A 23158-nucleotide genomic window follows, 5' to 3' on the forward strand; every position below is an offset into this window, starting at 1 on the left:
TCTGATAGTTGTTGATATTGATCGAAGTGAATGTAATCCCATGATGACTCTTGGTACAAATGTAATTGAAAATTGTCTTTCCGAGGTTATTGTCTTGTTGCAACAGGTGGCTGAGACTGCTGGTTCCAGTGAACAACGAGTCCTGCAGAAGGAGATCATGGCCCTGATGCAAAGACAGCAGGTAGAACTGTCTGGCGGACAAATTGGCAGCGTCAGAGTGAGTGATTCTTTCCCCATTGCGATACCCCCCAGATGTGAAATGTTAATTTGGTGTCGGGCAGCCATCGGCCTCAGAGGAAAAGATTACCAAGCATTGGTAGAGCCAGTGTACTCTGATAGCCGGCCCACTGTCCTGACAGCCAGAGGGGTAGTTGATGTTCGCAAAGGGAGAGTACCTGTACGCCTCTTGAATTGTGGGGAGGAGGAGGCCACAATACCTCGGTATGCCACAGTTGCTAAGCTGCTTACTGTCAGTAACAATGCAATACGGGCAGCAGAGCCCTTGGTCTCATCCGACCAGGTGGAGGACAATGGCTTTGAAAAGCAGCTGGAGGAGTGGTGTCAGCAGCTGCAGGTGGGAACTGACTCCACCCCTTCATACCAAAAGAGTGGGGTTTACCGAGTGACTCAGGAGTATGAGTGAGTATCCAGTAAACACCCTCTAGACTTTGGGAAGGCAAAAGGGGTTCAACACCATATGCCCACTGGAGATCATCCACCCATTAAAGAAAGGTACCGGCCTATACCCCCAACACAATATCAATGTGCCAAAAGTATGTTGCGGGAAATGAAGGAGGCTGGGGTGATCAGAGACAGTTGTAGCCCCTGGGCAGCTCCAATAGTCTTTGTGAAAAAGAAAGATGGTACCATGAGAATGTGTGTTGATTACCGAAAAATTAACAGCATTACACATAAGGATGCCTACCCATTACCCAGAATTGAGGAGTCATTAGCCGCACTTAAAACTGCTAACTATTTTTCCACCTTAGATCTCACTAGTGGGTATTGGCAGGTTCCCGTGGCAGAGGCAGACAAGGAGAAAACAGCGTTAACTACACCAAAGGGTCTCTGCGAGTTCAACTACATGCCGTTCGGGCTCTGCACCGCCCCAGGGAGATTTCAACGGCTAATGGAGTGCTGTCTTGGACACAAGAACTTCGAGACAGTCCTGTTGTACCTTGATGATGTCAATGTTTTCTCCAAGACTTATGAAGACCATCTGAAGCACCTGGCTGAGGTGTTTGAAGCCCTGTCCAACTTTGGCCTGAAAGTGAAGCCATCCAAATGCCACCTCCTGAAGCCCAAGGTACAGTACCTCGGTCATGTAGTGAGTGCAGAAGGCGTGGCACCGGATCCTGACAAAGTCACTGTCATTCGGAACTGGCAGAAGCCCAGCAACCTCCATGAGGTACGTCAATTCCTCGGGTTGGTAGGCTACTACTGAAGGTTCATCAAAGGCTTCACTGAGATAGCTACCCCTATGCAAAATCTTCTGGTGGGACAGCCCAAGAAAGCCAGGAAGAAGAGTCCTACATTTGAATGGAATGAGGAACTGGAGAGGTCCTTCACTCGACTGAAGATGGCTCTCACAGGAGATGAAGTTCTGGCCTACCCAGATTATGACCAACCATTTGTGTTGTATACTGATACCAGCACCATGGGACTGGGAGCAGTACTGTCACAGGTACAGAATGGCAAACAAGTGATCTCTTACGCCAGCAGGAAGCTTCGTCCCACTGAAAGGAACCCTGACAACTACAGTTCCTTCAAACTGGAGTTCCTTGCCATCGTCTGGGCTGTGACTGAACGATTCAAGCATAACCTAGCTTCAGCCAAGTTTACCATCTTCACGGACAACAACCCGTTGACTCACTTGGAAAGTGCCAAACTAGGTGCACTGGAGCAGCGATGGATGGCCCGGCTGTCTAACTACGAATTCACCATCAAGTACCGAGCAGGGCACAAAAATGCCAATGCTGATGCGCTGTCCAGAATGCCTAATCTGCCAGATGCAGGAGAAGACCCTGAGGCACTCGAAGAAATAGAGTTACCTGCCTTCCACCGGCCAATTGCGGCCCAACGTGCCCAAGGAGTGAGAAACAGACGGTCAGTCATGAAAGAGGCCACCCTAAATCCATTGCCTCATCATGACTGGGCTGAAATGCAAGATAGCGATCCCGCAGTCCACCTGGTAAAGGAGCTACTGTCTCAAGCTGACTCATGCCCGGATCCAGATGCTCCTGAAGAAACCCAGCAGTTGTGGAAGGAAAGAGGCCGGCTGTTCCTCTATGAGGGAAAGCTGTGTCGGAGGAGTATCAATGCCCGCACTCATGAGCTGGTATGGCAGGTGGTAGTCCCAAAGAGGGAGGCATCAATGGTCTTGGAAGCATACCACAATGAAGCTGGACACTTCGGATGGAAGAAGTTGGAGGCCTTGCTCCGGGAGAGATTCTACTGGGCTGGAATGAGGAAGGCCATTGAAAATTGGTGACAGGAATGTGGACAATGCAATCTGCGCAGAAAGGACCGTAACAGCCAGCGAGCTCCTTTGCAGCCAATAATAACCAAACAACCACTTGAGTTGGTAGCCCTGGACCATGTGAAGCTGGTTCCAAGCCGTTCAGGCTACATTTATGCTCTTGCCATCATTGACCACTACTCGAGATTCCTGGTAGTCATGCCTGTCAAGGATCAAACAGCCAGGACAGCAGGCAGAGCATTCCAACAGCACTTTTGTAGACCACACGGATATCCTGAGCGAGTACTTACAGATCAAGGTCCAGCCTTTGAGGCAGAAGTGTTCCAGGAATTCTGTAACTTGTACGGTTGCAAGAAGTTCAGGACAACACCGTACCATCCACAGACCAATGGCATGTGTGAAAAGATGAATCAGGTGATGATCGATCTACTGAAGAGCTTGCCTTTGGAAGAGAGAAATCTGTGGCCAGAGAAGTTGCCAGATCTGGTAGACCTCTAAAATCACATTCCTGTGAATTCCACCAACTGCACTCCAGCCTACCTAATGAGAGCGAGGCCTGGCAAGTTGCCTATTGATTTGGATATGGGAGTCCTTACACCTGAGTTACATCACCAGATGCTGACTGGGATACAGAACGGCAGCAGCAATACTGAAGAGTACAAGAGTGTGTAGAAAAGAGTCTAGCGCAGGCAATCAAAAACAAGAAAATAACTACAATCAACATGCACCTGCAGTTCCCTTGACACCAGGAGAACAAGTCCTAAAGAGGAAAAGAAGGATGCATAAATTGGATGACCAATGGGAAGCTGAACCCTACACCGTCTTACCATCAAACTTCGACAACACCAAAGTGTGCCTTATCAGTAAGGATGGAGGAGAAACATCATCAGCAGTATCGAGGGATCATCTGAAACTGTGCCCTGACCAGCTAAAGGAAAGGATGGGAGAACAAAACAACCTTCAACCCCTAGAAGAAGAAGAAAAGGTCAGCACTGTACTCGGAGAATTTCCTGCAAACTGGACAAGAATGGATCAAGCCATCGTAGTTCCTGTCCTAATCTTTCCCCAGGCTGAAGTAGCAGAGACTCAAGACAACTTTGAAAATCAGGAAGTTCAGGCAGCGGATGCTACACCAGCAGTGGGGTCAGAGAATCTTCGCCCTGCCAGTGGTGAATCTGTCATGGCCACAGTGAGTCTAAGAGTTCGCAGACGGCTACTACCCAGTTTACCAACGCCAGTGCTATGTAGGTCTGTCCGTAGTACCCAAGGTATACCACCCCTAAGGTTTCGTATCTAAATAAGTTATACAAATGGTAAAATGTAAATATGCAACTGCTTAAGTTTATGTGCCTACAGAGACTCTGTAAGAACTTTTGAAGATCTTATTTTGTTTTGATGGACAACTGGACCACAGGACTATGTGTGGTCAAAACTTAACTTGTACATAGTTACCATGCTCAGGAAATGGACCATGGACATTGACGCATGGACTGATCGTCATCAGGACTATTTTTGAGCTTTGGTTTTTGTATTTTTCACTTTTTGGAAATCTTGTTACATTTACAATTGTTCATTTGTTTATATGTTTGCATGTTTTTCTTCAGTCCGGGAGTACTGAATTGCACTAGGGGGGAATGTGGCGCCCCCTGGAGTATGGTCGCCACAGTGGCATTACCTTCCTCCTAGGGAGTGTGATGTCATGCTTGGAAGCAATGAAGGGTCTCTCTGTCATTTAATCACAACACACAACACATTTCTCATTCCAGGCCAGCAGAGGGAGCTCTGAACCAAAATTGGGGGAAGAGCTACTCTCTGGGGGCCAGGAAGGGGAAATTAGGAGTTTGTGTGAGGAGGGCAACGTGTGTGGATGTGGAGGAGAAGAGCTGGAAGATTGAGTAGAGTTGAGTGCTCACTTCTAGCTATATCGCATGATCTGGAGCCCGGTCTCCAAGGTTGTATGGATACAGATGTTCCTGCAGCAGAAACCGGAGGAATAGGAAGCTGTAAATGCTCTGTTCCCACATAAGACTCGGAGGCACAACAGCAATGGGTGAGCCAGAAGAAGAAGAAGGCTACAGCTGTCTGCCATACGAGGGAGTTCTAGAAGAGAACAAGCAAGTGGAACTTCAGTGTAACACAGTACTGCAAGCACCTAAGATAAGCACTAGAAAGGAGACTACACAACCCATCTGATAGAGAGATTCCGAAGTTGCTTCCAGGCCGGCCAGACTCTGTTCCATCTGTAATCTGGAATTCTGGACTGCATTTACCAAGCAAAGTAAAGGTAAAAGAAACTGCACCCTATTGTGTCCTTGCCTTCTTCCTGCAAACTATCCAGCACTGCTACATCTCTGTTCCAGACACTACACCCTCTTCCTCAACACTTATACTCTTCATCTACTCTGCCCTGGGACTGCAGCCCTACCTGTGGAGGGCTACAACATTATTGTTGCACCACACCATCTGTCCCAGAGGATCTGTTTGCAGCATCGGCTTAACCCCTTTATTGCCGAGCACCACAGGTGGCGTCACGTATCATCCACTCATAAACTTTAACGAGCCACGCTTTAAGCTCTTTTTACATCGACGCCCAGGGCCACGGACCGGGTCACCGCTACTGTGACACTTCCCACTGAGATACCGGCGGTACCGAGTACCCCACTGCCCTGGCGGGTGATCCACTAATGTGCTATATCAGGCTACCTCTTTCTATGGAAGGTGCCTGATTATTGTTGTGCTTCCTGGCTTGGTCTGCTTGGTCCTTGCCTGGCTGTACGCTGTACTCGGGTCCTCTGCCTTGTGCTCCGTTCCTGTACTCTGTCTTGCCGTGCTCCCCAGCACATGCTCCGTACATACACTCTGCTCTGTGTTCTATCGCGCTTCATTGCACATGCTCTGCCTCTGGTCTGTGCTCTCTCATACTCCTCTGCATATGCTCAGCTCCTACCTTGTTCCTGTCATGCTTCTTAGCACACCCTCTGTCTAGCCTTGCACTCAGGCGTGCTCTCTGCGCACACTTTGTCTAACTCTGTACTCAGGCTTGCTCCTGTGCACGCGCCATGCTTTGCACTCACCCGGACGTGTTGTCTGTGCGCGCCATACGTGCCCTTGTGTACCCGCCTTGCACTATCCTGTGTCTAACGCACTCCCGTGTACACTCCTTTTATTGTCCTGTTTTCTCCATTCTCCCGTACACTCGCCCTGTATTGTCCTATACCTTGCGTGTCCCTGTGTCCACGCTTTGCACACACTTGTGCTCTGCACTTCCCCTGTTGCTAGACACAATTGTGTCTCCTGCAAGCCAGCCACCTGGTTCCATCAGTCGTGGTACCTCACCCCCTTGAGCTTGCCCCTGACACTCCCTGTATAGGGGGTGGTCCTCACTAGGTCAGCTCGCCCTAGGTGGGTTGGTGCCACGACCCAGAGGGTCCACTCCAGGAGTCGTCACAGAAGAGTTTTTATTTTCATAAAACATACCTTAAATCTATGCTGATTTCTACTCATTTTGGCATAGTTACAGTATATATTTTTTATATAGGAGTACTGAGTGGACCTGGGTAACAACTGGGGACAGTGGCCACAGGCCACACCATGCTACCGCCCTTCTCCTCCTGGCAGTCAATTTCACCAGTATCTAAATACTTTTGAAGCAGATACTAGTGAATATAATGGTGGAACAGGTAGCCTCCTTTGTCCACCATTCAGCCTGTGCAATGGAGACTCAGCACAGCAGGATAGATAACATTACTAGATAGCACCTGGTCTGCTCATCCTCAAGGCCCCGTCACACACAGCGAGATCGCTGTGTGTGACGGGGATCAGCGACCGGCCCCCCTGCCGGTTATCGCTGATCGTGCAGCATCGGCCTGGGCTGTTTTTTGATCGCTGGTCTCCCACTGGCCAGCGTGCATCGCTGCCTGTGGCAGCGAGAGACCAGTGATCAGCGACGCTTGATGCTGGTTTCTAATATAAACATCGGGTATCCAGGAGCCGCGGCTCCTGGATACCCGCTGTTCACCTTGGAAACCGGTGTACACGCTGGTTTCCAAGGTAAACAGCGGGTATTCAGGAGTCGCGTGGCTCTTAGATACCCGATGTTTACCTTGGAAACCAGGTGTACGCCATGTTTATATTAGAAACCAGCGTCCAGCGTCGCTGGTCCTGATCGCTGGAGGGGTTGTGTGGCGCCCCTGAGGCTCAGTCGCCACAGAGGTACTACACCTCCACCTGAGGTGTGGTACCCCACCATCCAGGTAAGTTGTAGGCTCCTGACCACGCTCCAACACCTGAATCCCACATAACAGAGTAGTTCAGCAAAGCTACATTGTGGCTCCCTGCTTGGAGTGTAGCAGAGCACCTTTGGTGGCTCCCTGCTTGGAACACGAGACGTGCTGGGAGGCGGGTGGAGTTAGAATACATAAAAGAGCGGGAGGGTTTAGGATTACGGTCAGTCAGTTCGAAGTCGGTCAGAGAGTCACTCAGAGAGGAGTGAGGAAAGGAGATCCCTGAGAGAGGGATGGAGGAAGGAGGTGCTGCAGCAGATCTCAGTGACCTGGGTCCGCTGGCACGGGAAAGGAAAGAAGGAGAAAGACATTGAACCGAAACCTGATCTTCCATAAGAACGAAAGACTAGTACGGAACGTAGGAGTAAAAGGGAACAGAGGACGTGGGTTAGAGGAAGAACCCTGCCTAGAAGTTCTAAGCGCAAGGCCGGGACCCGGTCCCCGAGGTTGTATGGGCACTAATGGTTCTGCAGCAGACACCGGTGGAGTACTGGGCTGTAAATGCACTACTCCCATCTAAGACTTGGGGGCACAACAGCAACATTGATAGTGAGCCGGGACTCAGGAGTAAGGAGTCCCCGAAGCAGGCTACAGCTGTCTGCCGTACAAGTAGAGTTCTTGGGAACATCTGTCAGGAGGCACTCCAGTGTAACTCAGTACTAGGAGTACTTCACACTTAAAGGCGCTATAAGAGGAGACGTTCAGAAAGGCACATGTTGGCGGAGTGTTGGAAGGGAGCATTCCATCTGGCCTGGAGGTTGACTGAGTCGCTGACCCAGAGGACATGGTACGGAGACGGGCACCTGTGTGTACTACAGACTGTGAATAACGCTTTGGAACTACAAGCCCTGGTGTCCTCCATTCATTCTTGCGCCAACGCACCCAGCACCGCTACATCTGGCTGGGTACCAGCTCCTACACTGCCTACGGCTCTCCTCTCCCGCTACATCTACACTGCTCTGGGGCTACAGCTCCACCTGTGGGGAGCTTCACCAACTTGGCTGCAACACACCACCAGCCCCAGAGGATCTGCATGCAGCGTCGGCCTAACATCTCACTTGCCGAACACCACAGGTGGCGTCACGATCTATTCCATTAACTACTGTTATGGTCGGCGGAACGCACCAGATATAAAATAATAAGAGGTGCGTTCGCCGCCCGGGGTCCACCGTGCGGTAGTTGGTAAGACCGCTGCTGAGCAATGGCAGATGCACCAGAAGGTGAAGTAGTGCGCACAGGTTAACGTCACCCGAACGCTAGGAGCGGCTCAGACACAGAGTCGCTTGCCAGAAATATATACAAAGGTGCTGGCCCTGTTATCGTCACAGGAGTCAGCGTGTGGCGTCGCAGCCGCGAACACCAATAGCTGCTGTTAATGCAGCGCAGCGGCAACTAAAGCCGCAAGCGTCGGCGCCGAGGACCAGGCACCGACGGACGCTAGTGTAGGCGAAGGAGCACTGTGGCGTAGCTTGCCTCTACCTGGTGCTGACCTAAGAACACACTCTGTCACCAATCGTATTATCCGAGGGAAGGGGTTTCATAATGAGTCAGCCACCAGTCCATGCATCCGTCACCATTCACACACATAGCAAGATAAGTCTACACTAGCGCATCGCCGAGCCGCCCTGCGGGCTTTTTATAGCGATGCGCTTCCGGAACCTTCCATTAGCTTAGGAAGGACCAATCAGATCCGACGCAGGACCTGAGCATGTGACCCCTGCTCTCCAGTGAGAGGTCAAGTTGCGGGCATGCCCAGTAGCACGGCATGAGGACTTAGCCTCAGGAGCGGTTCCCTGCAAAGCAGGTTGCGCTGCCATTGCTGCACCAGAGGTGGCAGCAACATCCAGGCTGCCAGAGCGAGTCTGAGCAGCAAGCCTGGCTCGCCGTGTTTGCTGAGCAACATCCGGAGCGGTCGAGGAAGAATGGGAGACCGCAGGATGTCTGGCTCTGGATTCCCGCTGTGCAGTGCCAGGAATCCGACGCCTAACATTCACCCCTCTCCTAGGGCCGCCTCACTGTCCTCAAAAGCCACGATCAGGAGCGGTGCATGAATGTTCTCCACCGGCTCCCAGGTCCAAGCCTCGGGACCATGACCCTTCCAGTCCACCAAATAAAACTTTTTGCCACGGACAAACCTGCGCCCCACGATGGCGTTAACCTCAAACTCGTCAGACGATAAGTCTGATGACCCGGTGGATGGTTCAGAAAACCGGACCATGTGAACTGGTTTGAGGAGGGACACATGAAACACGTCCGATATGGCCAAATGTGGAGGAAGAGCCAGGCGGTAGACCACTGAGCTAAGTCGCTCGAGGACCTTGAACGGTCCAATGTAACGTGGTGCGAATTTGGGAGACTCGACCCGCAGTTTGATATTCCGGGTGGAGAGCCACACCATGTCGCCAGGGGAGAAGCTTGGTGCGGGTCGCCGATGCGTGTCGGCGGACGCCCTCATCCTTTCTTTAGATGCCCGGATAGCATCCTGCGTGCGATCCCAAATGTCCCGGGCCTCCACTGCCCAGTCTGCCACCCTGGAGTCAGCGGAGGACACCGGCATTGGGACAGGGACGCGAGGGTGTTGACCATAATTTAGGAGAAAGGGCGTCTGACCAGAGGAATCGGCCACCGCATTGTTTAGGGCAAACTCAGCCCAAGGCAGCAAGGATGCCCAGTCATCCTGCCTGGCAGAGACAAAATGTCGTAGATAGGTGACCAAGGTCTGATTGGCCCTTTCGACCAAGCCATTCGTCTCGGGATGGTAGGCGGAAGACAGATTTAGCTCAATGCTGAGTAAGCTGCAGAGCTCCTTCCAAAAACGAGACTCAAACTGGGGACCTCGGTCACTTACGATTTTGTCCGGCATACCATGTAAACGGAATACATGCTTAATGAACAGGACGGCCAGACCTCGGGCGGAGGGTAGGCGTGCGAGTGGCACCAGATGTACCATTTTGGAAAAATGGTCGGTAACCACCCAGATGACCGTACTGCCACTGGACTTGGGCAGGCCAACTATAAAGTCCATGCCCACCATTTCCCATGGTCTATCCGCTACTGGCAGGGGAAACAAGAGCCCCGCCGGCCTCTGTCTAGAGGGCCTGTTCCGGGCACACGAGATGCATGCTTTCACGTATGCCTTGACGTCTCGAGCCATATGCGGCCACCAATATGACCTTGCCAGGAGTTCGGTGGTCCGTTTATTACCAAAATGGCCACCTAGCCTGGAGGCATGTGCCCAGGCAAGAACCTCTGGCCGTAGCCGAGGGGGCACTAAGGTCTTGCCTGGTGGTACCGACTCGAGAGCGATAGGAGCCACGGTCGTAAAACTCTCCGGAGGGAGATTTAACCGAGGCTCCGCTTCTCCCTCCTCCGCTGAGACCACCGAGCGTGAGAGGGCATCTGCTCGGACGTTCTTCTCCCCGGAGAGGTAGTGTAGGGTGAAGCAGAAGCGAGAAAAGAAGAGCGACCACCTGGCCTGACGGGAATTCAGGCGTTGGGCCGTCTGAAGATAGACCAGGTTTTTATGGTCCGTGAAGACCTGAAAGGGGAACCGGGCTTCCTCCTGGAGATGTCTCCACTCGGAAAAAGCCAATTTCATGGCCAGCAGCTCCCTGTCGCCGATGGAGTAATTTTTCTCCGCCGGTGAGAAGGTCTTAGAATAGAAGAAGCAGGGATGCTTCCGACCTTGAGCATCCTTTTGGTAAAGGACTGCTCCTGCACCGACGGAAGAAGCGTCTACCTCAAGGATAAACGGCTTATCCACATCGGGACGGTGTAAAATGGGAGCGCCTGCAAAGTGGGACTTTACGGAGGAAAAGGCCTTAGAAACCTGTTTGGCCCACGCCTTAGGATTAGTTCCTTTTTTCGTGAGAGCAACCAAAGGAGCTACCAGGGTGGAAAAGTGGGGTATAAACTGGCGATAATAGTTAACGAACCCTAAAAAGCGCTGCACCGTTTAAGAGAATGGGGTTCCTGCCAGTCCATAACCGCTTGCAGCTTGGCCGGATCCATAGCCAACCCCTGGGCCGAGATGACGTAGCCCAGAAATGGCAAGGACTCCTGCTCGAACTGACACTTCTCCAGCTTGGCGAACAGGGAATTCGCCCGTAGGCGGTCAAATACCCTGCAGACATCTTTCCGGTGGGTGGGCAAATCTGGCGAAAAGATGAGGATGTCATCCAGATATGCTTTCTACCTCGGTGGTGGTCTGTCACGGAAGACGTCGTTGACGAAGTCCTGGAAGACAGCGGGCGCATTACAAAGGCCGAAGGGCATGACCAGATATTCATAATGGCCATCCCGAGTATTAAAAGCTGTCTTCCACTCGTCTCCCTCACGAATACGGATCAGGTTGTATGCCCCTCGTAGATCTAGCTTAGTAAAGAGTCGCGCCCCACGCAACCTGTCGAACAACTCGGAGATCAACGGGAGAGGGTACTTATTCTTTACCGTGATGGCATTGAGACCCCGGTAGTCGATGCAAGGGCGTAACTCTCCGCTCTTCTTCTGAACGAAGAAGAAGCCTGCCCCGGCCGGTGACACCGACTTCCTGATAAGGAACCTGCCAGGTTCTCCCGGATGTATTGGGACATTGCCTCCGTCTCCGGGAGAGATAATGGGTAAACACAACCTCGAGGAGGTTCTGTGCCTGGCAGGAGGTCAATCGGGCAGTCATAGGGACGGTGCGGCGGGAGTGTCTCCGCGGACTTCTTAGAGAAGACGTCCGCATATTGATGGTAAGGTTCAGGGAGCGTGGAGAGGTCTGTAGGCAGCTCCGTAGACGCTACCTGAAGACTGTCCCTGAGACACCTACCCTCGCAGCCCAATATTCTCCCCGAAGCCCAATCAATGTGAGGGGAGTGACAACGAAGCCAGGGAACCCCAAGGAGTACCTGATCGATGCCATGAGGCATAATAAGCAAGGAAAGGGTCTCCCGATGTGAGGGGGACATGGCGAGACCGAGTGGGACCGTCTGATGGGTCACTCGAGACGGCAATGGTGCCCCATCCACCACCCTGATGGTCAGAGGTTGTGGGAGTAATACCAGAGGGATAGTGTGACTCTGGGCAAAACTCGAGGACATAAAGTTCCCCTCGGCCCCGGAATCCAGAGTGACCTCTGCCTCCCAGGTGGCGGAACCGTTATCTAGGGTACCCCGGAATACCGGCTTAGGCGAAAAGGACTCCATCTGGGACTGGCCACCACCTACAACCATGGAACGGGGTCGTCCCTTCGGCCGCTGAGGACATGTTCCAGCCGTGTGGCCAAAGTGTTGGCAGTGATAACAGCGCACAGAGCCCCACACCTGACGTGGCTTAGTGCCGGTGTGAGATACCTCCATGGGCTCGGTGGAGGGAGACTCCTGTGCGGAATGGCTCAACGGTTCGGTAAAGGTGGGAGCCAGGTTAATTTTACATCTGGATAGAGTCCTCTCCAACCCACGCTCCGTGAACCGGAGATCGATACGGGTGGAGAAGGCGATCAATTCCTCCAGAGTTGTGGGAATATCTCGGGTAGCTAGAGCATCCTTGACGTGCTCAGCTAGGCTTCTCCAGAACACTGGGACTAATACTTTGTCCGGCCACTCCAATTCGGAAGCCAATGTCCGAAACCGGACAGCATAATGGCTAACCGAGAGTGACCCTTGTGTTAACGACAACAGTTGGAGAGCCGTATCGTGCGTGACCCGTGGTCCTAAGAAGACCTGCTTCAGAGCTGCGAGGAACTGAGCAGGCCCCTGAACCACAGGATCATCACGTTCCCACAATGGCGTGGCCCACTGCAATGCCCGGCCAGACAATAAGGAGACAATGAAGCCCACCTTAGCCCGCTCTGTAGGAAACCGTGCAGTCAGCAACTCCAGGTGAATGGAGCACTGACTGACGAATACCCTACAGGTGGCGCTTTCACCCGAAAACTTATCGGGGAGCAGGAGGGAAGAGATTGTCGGCGAGGGCAAGAGTGTGGGTACACGTGAGACGGCCTCAGCGACCGTCTGGGCGGCAGCTAGCGCAGCATTCGCAGCTGAGTTGGTGCTCTCGATAGCCGCCAACCTGCTCTCCAGCTGCCGAATGTAGCGCAGCAGCTGCTGCACGTCTGCCATTGCCAGCCAGACCCTGGCGCTAGTGTAATGTTATGTTCGGCGGAACGCACCAGATATAAAATAATAAGAGGTGCGTTCGCCGCCTGGGGTCCACCGTGCGGTAGTTGGTAAGACCGCTGCTGGGCAATGGCAGATGCACCAGAAGGTGAAGTAGTGCGCACAGGTTAACGTCACCCGAACGCTAGGAGCGGCTCAGACACAGAGTCGCTTGCCAGAAATATATACAAAGGTGCTGGCCCTGTTATCGTCACAGGAGTCAGCGTGTGGCGTCGCAGCCGCGAACACCAATAGCTGCTGTTAATGCAGCGCAGCGGCAACTAAAGCCGCAAGCGTCGGCGCCGAGGACCGGGCACCGACGGACGCTAGTGTAGGCGAAGGAGCACTGTGGCGTAGCTTGCCTCTACCTGGTGCTGACCTAAGAACACACTCTGTCACCAATCGTATTATCCGAGGGAAGGGGTTTCATAATGAGTCAGCCACCAGTCCATGCATCCATCACCATTCACACACATAGCAAGATAAGTCTACACTAGCGCATCGCCGAGCCGCCCTGCGGGCTTTTTATAGCGATGCGCTTCCAGAACCTTCCATTAGCTTGGGAAGGACCAATCAGATCCGACGCAGGACCTGAGCATGTGACCCCTGCTCTCCAGTGAGACGTCAAGTTGCGGGCATGCCCAGTAGCACGGCATGAGGACTTAGCCTCAGGAGCGGTTCCCTGCAAAGCAGGTTGCGCTGCCATTGCTGCACCAGAGGTGGCAGCAACATCCAGGCTGCCAGAGCGAGTCTGAGCAGCAAGCCTGGAGCGGTCGAGGAAGAATGGGAGACCGCAGGATGTCTGGCTCTGGATGCCCGCTGTGCAGTGCCAGGAATCCAACGCCTAACAACTACATTCCACCATTCAATCTCCCATTTTTACATTGGGGGCCACGGACCGGGTCACTGCTGCTGTGACACATCCCGCCGACACCGGCCCAGCACCGAGTACCCCACAGCCCTGGGAGGGCGACCCAGTTGTCTTGTGACAGCTCACCAGTGATCAGCCTAATGATGTCCCAGCGATCATGTCGGATCGTTGGTGGGATTGCTGGGACATCGTTATGTGTAATGGGGCCTTCAGTCTGCAGACAACAAAGACTGGAGCAGCAGGCTTTGGGAATGGGGCGGGAGCACGATGAGGGGTATTTATAATTTTTGGAGGCTGTGGGGCCATCATACTATGTAGGAGGTTGTGTGGGATCAAAGTGTGTGAAGGGGCCCATTGGGGCTTAATAATGTGTGTGTGCGTGTGTGTGTGGGGGGGACACTTGTGAGGAAATCACACTGTGTTAGAGGCTGTTGGGGGCCATCATACTGTGTGGTAGGCTGTGAGGGGCATCCTACTGTGTTAGAGGCTGCTGGGGCCGTCATACTGTGTGGCAGGCTGCGAGGGGCATCATATTGTGTTAGAGGCTGTGGGGGCCATCATACTGTGTGGGCAGGCTGTGGGGGGCATCATATTTTGTTAGAGGCTGTGGGGGCCATCATACTGTGTGGGCAGGCTGCGGGGGCATCATATTGTGTTAGAGGCTGTGGGGGCCATCACACTGTGTGGTAGGCTGTGGGGGGCATCATATTGTGTTAGAGGCTGTGGTGGCCATCACACTGTGTAAGCAGGCTGTGAGGGGCATCATATTGTGTTAGAGGCTGTGGGGGCCATCACACTGTGTGAGCAGGCTGCGGGGGGCATCATATTGTGTTAGAGACTGTGGGGGCCATCACCCTGTGTGGGCAGGCTGCGGGGGGCATCATATTGTGTTAGAGGCTGTGGGGGCCGCCGACACCGGCCCAGCACCGAGTACCCCACAGCCCTGGGAGGGCGACCCAGTTGTCTTGTGACAGCTCACCAGCGATCAGCCTAATGATGTCCCAGCGATCATGTCGGATCGTTGGTGGGATTGCTGGGACATCGTTATGTGTAATGGGGCCTTCAGTCTGCAGACAACAAAGACTGGAGCAGCAGGCTTTGGGAATGGGGCGGGAGCACGATGAGGGGTATTTATAATTTTTGGAGGCTGTGGGGCCATCATACTATGTAGGAGGTTGTATGGGATCAAAGAGTGTGAAGGGGCCCATTGGGGCTTAATAATGTGTGTGTGCGTGTGTGTGTGGGGGGGACACTTGTGAGGAAATCACACTGTGTTAGAGGCTGTTGGGGGCCATCATACTGTGTGGTAGGCTGTGAGGGGCATCCTACTGTGTTAGAGGCTGCTGGGGCCGTCATACTGTGTGGCAGGCTGCGAGGGGCATCATATTGTGTTAGAGGCTGTGGGGGCCATCATACTGTGTGGGCAGGCTGTGGGGGGCATCATATTTTGTTAGAGGCTGTGGGGGCCATCATACTGTGTGGGCAGGCTGCGGGGGCATCATATTGTGTTAGAGGCTGTGGGGGCCTTCACACTGTGTGGTAGGTTGTGGGGGGCATCATATTGTGTTAGAGGCTGTGGTGTCCATCACACTGTGTGAGCAGGCTGCGGGGGGCATCATATTGTGTTAGAGGCTGTGGGGGCCATCATACTGTGTGGTAGGCTGTGTAAGGTTGTGAAGAATAAGAAGGACAAGAAAGGGTTTACCTCCTCTGCTCCATGCCCGGAACCATATAGCTGCACAGTAGGGTTGCCAGGGGAAGACTTTTAGACCTGGACCGATTGCATCATGTGCCTGTCAGTAGCAGTGGGGAAGAGGAAGTGGTGCTGCACAGGAAGGAAGCCGGGCAGAGAGCGGGAAAAGCACATGCGCAGACCTTAGAGCAGCCTGGGCAGCGGTCAGGACAGGATGCAGCTGCAGAACGGGGGAGACAGAGAGCTCCCGTTCAGAAGGCAAAGGCTGGGGGACCGCACAGAGAGACCATAGCCCATGACTACGTGAAGCTGGAGTCTGCAGTGACAGTTGAGGTGTGTCCTGACCCCTGTATAGAGACCGTGCCCCGTGCAGAGAAAGCCGCCCGTGCAAACATAGTGGCCTGTGCAGAGACAGCAGCTCGTACAGAGACAGCAGCTCATGCAGAGACAGTGATCCATGCAGGGATCGTGACGTACGTAGCCCCGGTACCCGCAGTGCTGGTGCAGAGCCCCTGATTCCTGCTGAGACACCTAACAAGGGATGGAGTGTTGTTTCCCCTGGGAGAGGCTGTTGTGTTTAAACAAAAGACTCAGATCAGAAGGGGACCCCGATTGCCCAGTACCTCCTCTGCCTCTTGCAGTAACCCTTGAGACACCAACGGAGGATTGTTAAGACCACAGAGTTCACAGGGACTATAGACGACAAGTGCCGCTGTTGTTCGGCGCCTATGTTGGAGAAGACGACCCTGCAAGCAAGCCCCCTTCAGACAGATAAATTCTTTCCAGGAGTTACCGTTTCTGACTGTTCATACCGTTTGCCTATCTGATAACCTGTTTCACTTTTCCAGTACTCACACTGTTATATTACCAGTTTTCACCCCTGTAAATAAACCTCCCTTTAACTGTTGGTCCGTCTGTTCCGTGGTGACATACGCAGCACCTGCACATTATTACAGCTGTAAGGGGCATCATATTGTGTTAGAGGCTGTGGGGGCCGTCATACTGTGTGGACAGGCTGCGGGGGGCATCATATTGTGTTAGAGGCTGTGGGGGCCATCTGCGGGGGGCATCATATTGTGTTAGAGGCTGTGGGGGCCGTCATACTGTGTGGGAAGGCTGCGGGGGGCATCATATTGTGTTAGAGGCTGTGGGGACCATCACACTGTGTGAGCAGGCTGCGGGGGGCATCATATTGTGTTAGAGGCTGTGGGGGCCATCATACTGTGTGGTAGGCTGCGGGGGGGCATCATAATGTGCTAGAGGCTGTGGGGGCCATCACACTGTGTGAGCAGGCTGCGGGGGGCATCATATTGTGTTAGAGGCTGTGGGGGCCATCACACTGTGTGAGCAGGCTGCGGGGGGCATCATATTGTGTTAGAGGCTGTGGGGGCCATCACCCTGTGTGGGCAGGCTGCGGGGGGCATCATATTGTGTTAGAGGCTGTGGGGGCCATCACACTGTGTGAGCAGGCTGCGGGGGGCATCATATTGTGTTAGAGGCTGTGGGGGCCATCACACTGTGTGAGCAGGCTGCGGGGGGCATCATAATGTGTTAGAGACTGTGGGGGCCATCATACTGTGTGGGCAGGCTGCGGGGGGCATCATATTGTGTTAGAGGCTGTGGGGGCCATCATACTGTGTGAGCAGGCTGCGGGGGGCATCATATTGTGTTAGAGGCTGTGGGGGCCATCACCCTGTGTGGGCAGGCTGCGGGGGGCATCATATTGTGTTAGAGGCTGTGGGGGCCGTCATACTGTGTGGGCAGGCTGCGGGGGGCATCATATTGTGTTAGAGGCTGTGGGGGCCATCACACTGTGTGAGCAGGCTGCGGGGGGCATCAAATTGTGTTAGAGGCTGTGGGGGCCATCATACTGTGTGGTAGGCTGCGGGGGGGCATCATAATGTGTTAGAGACTGTGGGGGCCATCATACTGTGTGGGCAGGCTGCAGGGGGCATCATATTGTGCTAGAGGCTGTGGGGGCCATCACACTGTGTGAGCAGGCTGCGGGGGGCATCATATTGTGTTAGAGGCTGTGGGGGCCATCACACTGTGTGAGCAGGCTGCGGGGGGCATCATATTGTGTTAGAGGCTGTGGGGGCCATCACCCTGTGTGGGCAGGCTGCGGGGGGCATCATATTGTGTTAGAGGCTGTGGGGGCCATCACACTGTGTGAGCAGGCTGCGGGGGGCATCATATTGTGTTAGAGGCTGTGGGGGCCATCACCCTGTGTGGGCAGGCTGCGGGGGGCATCATATTGTGTTAGAGGCTGTGGGGGCCATCACACTGTGTGAGCAGGCTGCGGGGGGCATCATATTGTGTTAGAGGCTGTGGGGGCCATCACACTGTGTGAGCAGGCTGCGGGGGGCATCATAATGTGTTAGAGACTGTGGGGGCCATCATACTGTGTGGGCAGGCTGCGGGGGGCATCATATTGTGTTAGAGGCTGTGGGGGCCATCATACTGTGTGAGCAGGCTGCGGGGGGCATCATATTGTGTTAGAGGCTGTGGGGGCCATCACCCTGTGTGGGCAGGCTGCGGGGGGCATCATATTGTGTTAGAGGCTGTGGGGGCCGTCATACTGTGTGGGCAGGCTGCGGGGGGCATCATATTGTGTTAGAGGCTGTGGGGGCCATCACACTGTGTGAGCAGGCTGCGGGGGGCATCAAATTGTGTTAGAGGCTGTGGGGGCCATCATACTGTGTGGTAGGCTGCGGGGGGGCATCATAATGTGTTAGAGACTGTGGGGGCCATCATACTGTGTGGGCAGGCTGCAGGGGGCATCATATTGTGCTAGAGGCTGTGGGGGCCATCACACTGTGTGAGCAGGCTGCGGGGGGCATCATATTGTGTTAGAGGCTGTGGGGGCCATCACACTGTGTGAGCAGGCTGCGGGGGGCATCATATTGTGTTAGAGGCTGTGGGGGCCATCACCCTGTGTGGGCAGGCTGCGGGGGGCATCATATTGTGTTAGAGGCTGTGGGGGCCATCACACTGTGTGAGCAGGCTGCGGGGGGCATCATATTGTGTTAGAGGCTGTGGGGGCCATCACACTGTGTGAGCAGGCTGCGGGGGGCATCATAATGTGTTAGAGGCTGTGGGGGCCATCATACTGTGTGGGCAGGCTGCGGGGGGCATCATATTGTGTTAGAGGCTGTGGGGGCCATCATACTGTGTGAGCAGGCTGCGGGGGGCATCATATTGTGTTAGAGGCTGTGGGGGCCATCACCCTGTGTGGGCAGGCTGCGGGGGGCATCATATTGTGTTAGAGGCTGTGGGGGCCGTCATACTGTGTGGGCAGGCTGCGGGGGGCATCATATTGTGTTAGAGGCTGTGGGGGCCATCACACTGTGTGAGCAGGCTGCGGGGGGCATCATATTGTGTTAGAGGCTGTGGGGGCCGTCATATTGTGTGGGCAGGCTGCAGGGGGCATCATATTGTGTTAGAGGCTGTGGGGGCCATCACACTGTGTAAGCAGGCTGCGGGGGGCATTATATTGTGTTAGAGGCTGTGGGGGCCGTCATACTGTGTGGGCAGGCTGCAGGGGGCATCATATTGTGTTAGAGGCTGTGGGGGCCATCATACTGTGTAAGCAGGCTGCGGGGGGCATTATATTGTGTTAGAGGCTGTGGGGGCCATCACACTGTGTAAGCAGGCTGCGGGGGGCATTATATTGTGTTAGAGGCTGTGGGGGCCATCATACTGTGTGGCAGGCTGCAGGGGGCATCATATTGTGTTAGAGGCTGTGGGGGCCATCACACTGTGTAAGCAGGCTGCGGGGGGCATTATATTGTGTTAGAGGCTGTGGGGGCCATCATACTGTGTGGCAGGCTGCGGGGGGGGCATCATAATGTGTTAGAGACTGTGGGGGCCATCATACTGTGTGGCAGGTTGCGGGGGGGCATCATAATGTGTTAGAGACTGTGGGGGCCATCATACTGTGTGGGCAGGCTGCGGGGGGCATCATATTGTGTTGGATAGCTGTGTGGGATTATTTGTGGAGGGTTATCGGGGGCATCATACTGTGTGGAGGGGAGCTATTGATTGTACAAGAAGTGACTAATAGGAGTAGAATGATTTACTGAGTTTCATAACGTTCTTTTTTAACTTAGACTTTAATTATTTGATTTTGATTAGCTCTTACTTATAAGAATACATGTTACAATAAGCCCTGTCATAACATGCATTAGTAGCAGCATCTAGTCAACAGACTTACTGTAATTCTAATAATATGTTAATAATAAGCAGAATAACCTTAGTCTATTGGTTCGACCTCCACCACAGTCACGATTCCTCAGGAAAATGAATTGCCCACCCCTGGTAAAAAGTGTTAGTGTGTGACAGTGACTCACAGTCCGTGCCCTGTATGAGCTGTTATCATGAATGACAATAGACAATAGCTGCCATTGCGCAGCTTTAGGAGGGTAACATTTTACCAATTCTGAATAAGCTTCATTATTGATCCAAGTTTTACCTCTTTCATTATTTCAAAATTCACAATTTACCAAAATATATGTTTTTTCATTTATATTTCAATTCTAGAGCAACGTCTATATTCCACAGACCACTACTATTATTATTACTAGAAGTTAAAAAGGGAACGCTGCTTTACAGGAAGATTTTAGCAGGGTTCTGATATGTTATTAGAGACCATACCTGGGAGGCCAGTCCCATTCCAGCTTGAGGTCCACCCTGCTGCTGAGGCAGAGAAATGAGATTTGGTTGCAGAAGACCTAGGAGTGTAGGAATTATGGTCAATTATTTTTTGTGTGTTCACAAGCTATAAAAATACAGGAATCAAAAGCTCTACTAGCGCACAAGTCAAAAGAAAACTGCAACCGAATCTCTCAAATATTGGAACCTTTAAATATCAATTCTGGAACATATTTTCTTAGAACGCAATTATTTGTAATTCCGCCTGGGAATAAATTGACAACAGGGTGTTACCCCTAGTCAAAAGGGTTTGTTGCTGTACTGTTTGGCACTGACAGCACTAATTAGACAGTGTAAGACTGGCTTCAAACATCCTGGAAACACGGACCCTTCTTTGATCGAAATTCCTTGCCCAATCACCTGGTCATGAGACCCGGTATTCCAGCTGGATACTGCAGTCTGAGCATGGTCCTGGGAAATAATTTTTCATTGTTATGCTTTTACTTATTAAGGTAATTCTGAGACTGTTTCTTCGTGACACATTGTGTTTTACGTTAATAGTAATTCCAGGTTGGTATATATTTTTGTTTAAAAATAAACATTTTACTCTTTCTACCCTTAAAATTACATAGTCATGGTGCACACAATGATTAACATGTAACATAAGTTTCTTTTATGCTGGAATAATTTTTAATACATCCATTTTTTTTAATTAACAAGTTTAGCAGCAATTTTTCAATTTTGTACATTTCCCCCAAAACCTATTTTTTAGGGACATATTCAGTTGCAAGCTGGGGCTATAAATTGGAAAACCCCCACAAATCTCCCAGTTTTAAAATTGCACCACTTAACAATTAAAAATAGTAAACTGGAAGTTTCTCCATCCATTTTGTGTGGAAATGAAAACATTTTTTTGGGGGGGATTTATCTTGGGGCATGGTGAACACAGATGTTTCATAGATTTGAATTGCATTGCACCATGAAAATGAAAAATGGTTTTCTTGAAAAATGTTTCTTTTTTATTTTCTAAATAAGGGAAAAATGTATCGAAAGGTTTAGGGTATTCAGAAATGACATTTACATCAATGTAATAGACAAATGGCTTTCCCTTGCTGCAATTCACACTATATAAAATATCTGAAACTTTTGGAATAACGATTACACAGGAGAACGTTGTCATTAGGTCTTGTTGATGAACTTATTGACATGTGCCGACATCTGCTCCAGTTAGAACATGTGTAAAGCCCCCGTTACACATAGCGATATCGATATCGATTTTGTGACGTAGCAGCGATATTGCTAGCGATATCTCTGTGTCTGATACTTACCTCCGACCGCTCCCCCGCTGGTTATCGCTGATCGCGCGAGAAGGTTCTGGACCATTTCTCGTCGGGCGCTTCCTGCTGGGCTTCCTGTGGCGCCGACGAGTGACGCGTGGACGCGGGCGGGAGGACGTCAGGATCGCCGTGTCTGACAGGTAAGTAGCGACCCCCGACCCCTGCTATGTCGCTGGTGGGATCTGCCTGTGTGGCAGCTTACTAGCGACCACTTAGCGATGCACCTGCGATCCATATCGTTGTCGGGATCGCTGGTGCATCGCTAAGTGTAACGGTGAAGAAGCCAGCTAGACCACAAGTCTCCAGCAGATGCCACTAAGCTGCCATGTGCTTCACTTTCAACATCAGGTTTGTAAAATATCTGTTACGCAAGGAACGTTTCTATATTCACCGGGCACCATTCCAGCCAGTAGTCACGTCAGGGACTCAAACTATGATTTCAACAAAAATAAAACATATTTTTAGGTAGTTGTTCATTGTCAGCTTTCTACCTATTCTTCGTGTGCACAGAAAGCTGCCAATCAGAGGTGTGGGCGGAGTATACAGGGCTCAGCATTCAGAGACCTGCTAGATCTGCAGCAGATTCAACTGGTTATCAAAACAACAGTAAGCAGCCCAGTAAGTCACACATCACTGGAATCAGGGTCTCTGCCGCTACATAATGCCGCTCTCAGATTACATAGCACAGACTTGGTGACATATTCCCTTTAACTCTGTAGGGAATTTGGAGCTCAGTATCCGACAAACAGATCTGTGACTGCTATAAAGATTTATTGAGAAATGAAAAAGGTCAGAATAATCAAACAAAAACTTAAAAGAAACTGACAATCCACATTTTGCTGAAATCAGAACTTTATACATTTTTGTCTTATCTCTTTTAAACCTTATTGCATTTCTCTGATAGATCAGACATTTACTTTATTATTTATTTTATATATTTTGCCTGCAAGGAAAATGTTTGTTTGCTTTTTTTGCTGCTGTTTTGCTGCTGTTTTGGCATGCTAGATTTGTCTCTTGTGCATGATGAGAAAGTTTAGTGTTAAAAAAAAAGTCCTGTTCTATAGAATTATGTTTTGGCACAAAAAACACCGCAAAACGTGATACCTGCATTTCTGGTGCGTTTTTTTTCCAGCCTTTCTTAACCACCCATTCAAGTCAATGTGTGAAAAACGCTGGAAAAAATACTGAAAAAAGTGACATGCTCTATTGTCCAAAAAACATGCAGAGCACAAAATCCTGGTGACAAAAATACCGATGTGTGCATGAGATTTCTGAAATCTCATAGGCTTTGCTGGTGCTGCTGTAAAACGCAGCCGAAAACTTGCATTAAAAAACTATAAAAATAAAAAAACTTAACAAAAAACGCCAAGTGTGAACTTAGCTTAAATCCCATTCTGAGGCAAGAATTACACTGTTGCCTTTGTTTTATTCCCATAGTTCATCTTTTCCAGTTCCCTGAAAATGAAGCATGGCCCTCCAGATTTATGGACATATTGGTCACTGGGTTTCTAAGCTGATTATATGTCACGTCATTCATTTCTATGAAGGTAAATATTTTCTTTATAAGGCCGGGGTCACACTTCAATGCGAGAAACTCGCATCAATACCCTGCACTGCCGCCGGCACTCAGGACCGGAGTTTGCGGCTGCAGGTATTTCTATGCAGCTGAGCGCTCCGGTCCGAGTGCCGGTGGCAAGTGTGACCC

The 23158-nt window shown here is 51.7% G+C and overlaps 1 protein-coding gene across 3 annotated transcripts in view; it reads right to left on the minus strand.

Annotated features, from left to right (window-relative positions):
* POU2F3 (POU class 2 homeobox 3) overlaps positions 1-23158 on the minus strand; it is a 297141-nt gene that overhangs the window by 59529 nt on the left and 214454 nt on the right. For all 3 annotated transcript variants that reach the window (XM_073560731.1, XM_073560733.1, XM_073560732.1), the window contains exon 6: positions 20120-20196. In XM_073560731.1, coding sequence (XP_073416832.1) covers positions 20120-20196 — 77 coding nt within the window. The remainder of the gene's footprint in view (positions 1-20119; positions 20197-23158) is intronic.

This window comes from Dendrobates tinctorius, unplaced genomic scaffold (genome assembly GCF_039654945.1).
Source record: "Dendrobates tinctorius isolate UK_male_01 unplaced genomic scaffold, ASM3965494v1 ptg000303l, whole genome shotgun sequence".
In the NCBI taxonomy this organism is placed as follows: Eukaryota; Metazoa; Chordata; class Amphibia; order Anura; family Dendrobatidae; genus Dendrobates; species Dendrobates tinctorius.